Raw genomic sequence first — 2447 nt, 5'->3', positions numbered from 1 at the left:
AGAGGGGACACATGTTGATGTAGAAGAGACATGAAGAAGAGGGGACACATGTTGATGTAGAAGAGACATGGAGAAGAGGGGACACATGTTGATGTAGAAGAGACATGAAGAAGAGGGGACACATGTTGATGTAGAAGAGACATGAAGAAGAGGGGACACATGTTGATGTAGAAGAGACATGAAGAAGAGGGGACACATGTTGATGTAGAAGAGACATGGAGAAGAGGGGACACATGTTGATGTAGAAGAGACATGAGAAGAGGGGACACATGTTGATGTAGAAGAGACATGAAGAAGAGGGGACACATGTTGATGTAGAAGAGACATGAAGAAGAGGGGACACATGTTGATGTAGAAGAGACATGAAGAAGAGGGGACACATGTTGATGTAGAAGACACATGAAAAAGTGGATTTTCATAATAGGTGACCTTTAAGCTATCATCAATTGCTCAGCTCATAAGATTCTGATATTAGTAGAAAAACAGAGCAATGGCAGCCATCATGTACTGTCTGAGTGTATGCAAACATTAACAACTTCTCTCACCTGAAGCGCTGCGCCTGGTGGTGCACGGGCCCTCCGAAGCGCCGGGACTGGTTGTGGTAGAGCTGAGAGATGATCTGCGTGTTCTTCACCTGGTTCGGGTTGGCGGCAAACTTCACTGTGATTGGCTCAGCGGCTCCGGGTGGTTTTTGCCCATTCAGAGTTTTGACAGCTTCCTCCGCCTCCGCCCGCTTGTCAAACCGGATGAAAGCCACCCCGCGGGAAGCGCCTGGGAACAGGAGAGCGGGCGGTGACCGTCTATTCTGACCGACAGCCAATCGAGGCACTTTATGTTACTGAGAAGAGTTGGAAAAGTAAGGAGTTTATTCACCTGTCGTGCCTGTGGCCTGGTCCACCAGCACACGGGAGTTAATGATGTGTCCAAAGCGTGAAAACATGTCCTCCACGTCCTTCTGGGTCATGGCCTTCGGCAGGCCGCTGATGTACAGGTTGGCATCCTTTATGGTGTCAGAGCTGGGCCGTGCGTATGAAACCTAGCAACAGGAAGCAACAATTTCCAGATTAAAACGCTACTGTTACACACGAACAAAAACTAGTGAAGTACGATGATACACAAATCTAATAACATTTAAGCCATTTCTCGGGAATCACAGCAGAAATTATCTGTATTTTTTTTAATAAAAATGAACTAATTCAAGGTTTTTTCCAAACTATTCTAGTATAAAATAAAAAACTAAACAATAATCTGTGCAGCGGTTTTAGGTATCTTCACTCTGAGCAAAAAATGAAAAGCATAACAAAACATTACAGCAACAAAAAAAATGTTATTTTTAAAGGAATACATTGAATTTGTCAGAAAGTGTCAAATAAAATCAAAACGTATCAGACATGTCGGGTAGGGCAGTAAGTGAGCTGTAAAAGCAGAATCACTTCCTCGCACTGACATGTTCTAGCTAGTTAGCGGACAGCACAGGAGCCACAGGAGTTACATGACATGACATCTTTGGTTTGAGAATTGTAGAACACCTTATTGCACGTTACCTTGATAGTTTTGGACTGTAGCCTTAGTCCGTTCAGTGTACTGATAGCTCTGTCTGCATCACTAGGGTTAAGATAGTTAACAAATCCGTACCCTAAACTGTGGCCTAGAGAAAAAAAAAGGAAAACAATAAAATAAAACAAAAAAACGTTGTATAGTTTTAAAAAAAAGTCTGCAAACAAATAAATATTTAAAAACAAAAACAAATCTTAACATTGCATGGTAGTTTAAACAAACAAAGAGACTGTCTACAGGACTGGTTGGAATAAATAAATAAAGCCTATGGCGGTAAAAAACAAAATGAGAAAACTACTTCCCAACGCTAACAGAAAATAAATGTTTTGATTTTTTTAATATTCAGTGATGCAAACACGGGTATGGTGAAAAAAGAGAGAAATATTCGAAGCAGGAAAAAAACAGCGTAATATACCATCTGACAAAGGCCTGTGCTATAATGCTTCAATTAACTGGCTATTCTTTATAATATACTCAGATCAATAGGAGACAGAGATGTTAAGTTATAAATCAAGGGTTTTTATTATTATTTACAGCAGGGGTGGGGAACCTTTTTCCTTTCAATTTGTACAACATCCTCAGAGGGCCGTACAAATTATTGAACTCAACCTCTGCTTAAAAAAACTAAAATCACAGCCCATTCATTTGGCCTTTCTTTCATGCTGTGCAAAGAAAAAGCAACCTCTTAATCCAGATATCTTGCCATGACTCGCGCATGCATGCGCGTGCACGGTGTGGCATGACCACCAAAACAGAAAGATATATAACAGAAAGATTTTTTTTAAATATTGATGTTAAAAGCATCAATCTGGTGCACTTTGAGAGCAACATGAGGAGATCTATGGACACATCTCAACACCCATTTGAAACAGAACTGGAAGCAGATTTTT

The 2447-nt window shown here is 40.7% G+C and overlaps 1 protein-coding gene across 1 annotated transcript; it reads right to left on the bottom strand.

Annotated features, from left to right (window-relative positions):
- Nucleotides 1-419: 419 nt before the first annotated feature.
- Nucleotides 420-1626, bottom strand: LOC104940981 (ELAV-like protein 1). Its single transcript, XM_010766015.1, has 3 exons — nt 1545-1626; nt 874-1036; nt 420-771 (listed from the first exon to the last, which is right to left on the bottom strand). The coding sequence occupies exons 2-3, from the start codon at nt 962-964 to the stop codon at nt 542-544; spliced, it is 321 nt and encodes a 106-aa protein (XP_010764317.1). The 5' UTR covers nt 965-1036; nt 1545-1626; the 3' UTR covers nt 420-541.
- Between the last annotated feature and the right edge of the window lie 821 nt (nt 1627-2447).

This window comes from Notothenia coriiceps, unplaced genomic scaffold (assembly GCF_000735185.1).
Source record: "Notothenia coriiceps isolate Sejong01 unplaced genomic scaffold, NC01 NC01_scaffold00002868, whole genome shotgun sequence".
Taxonomy (NCBI): Eukaryota; Metazoa; Chordata; class Actinopteri; order Perciformes; family Nototheniidae; genus Notothenia; species Notothenia coriiceps.
Note: the sequence above shows the minus strand (reverse complement) of the source record. Positions and strands in the feature narration are given on the sequence as shown.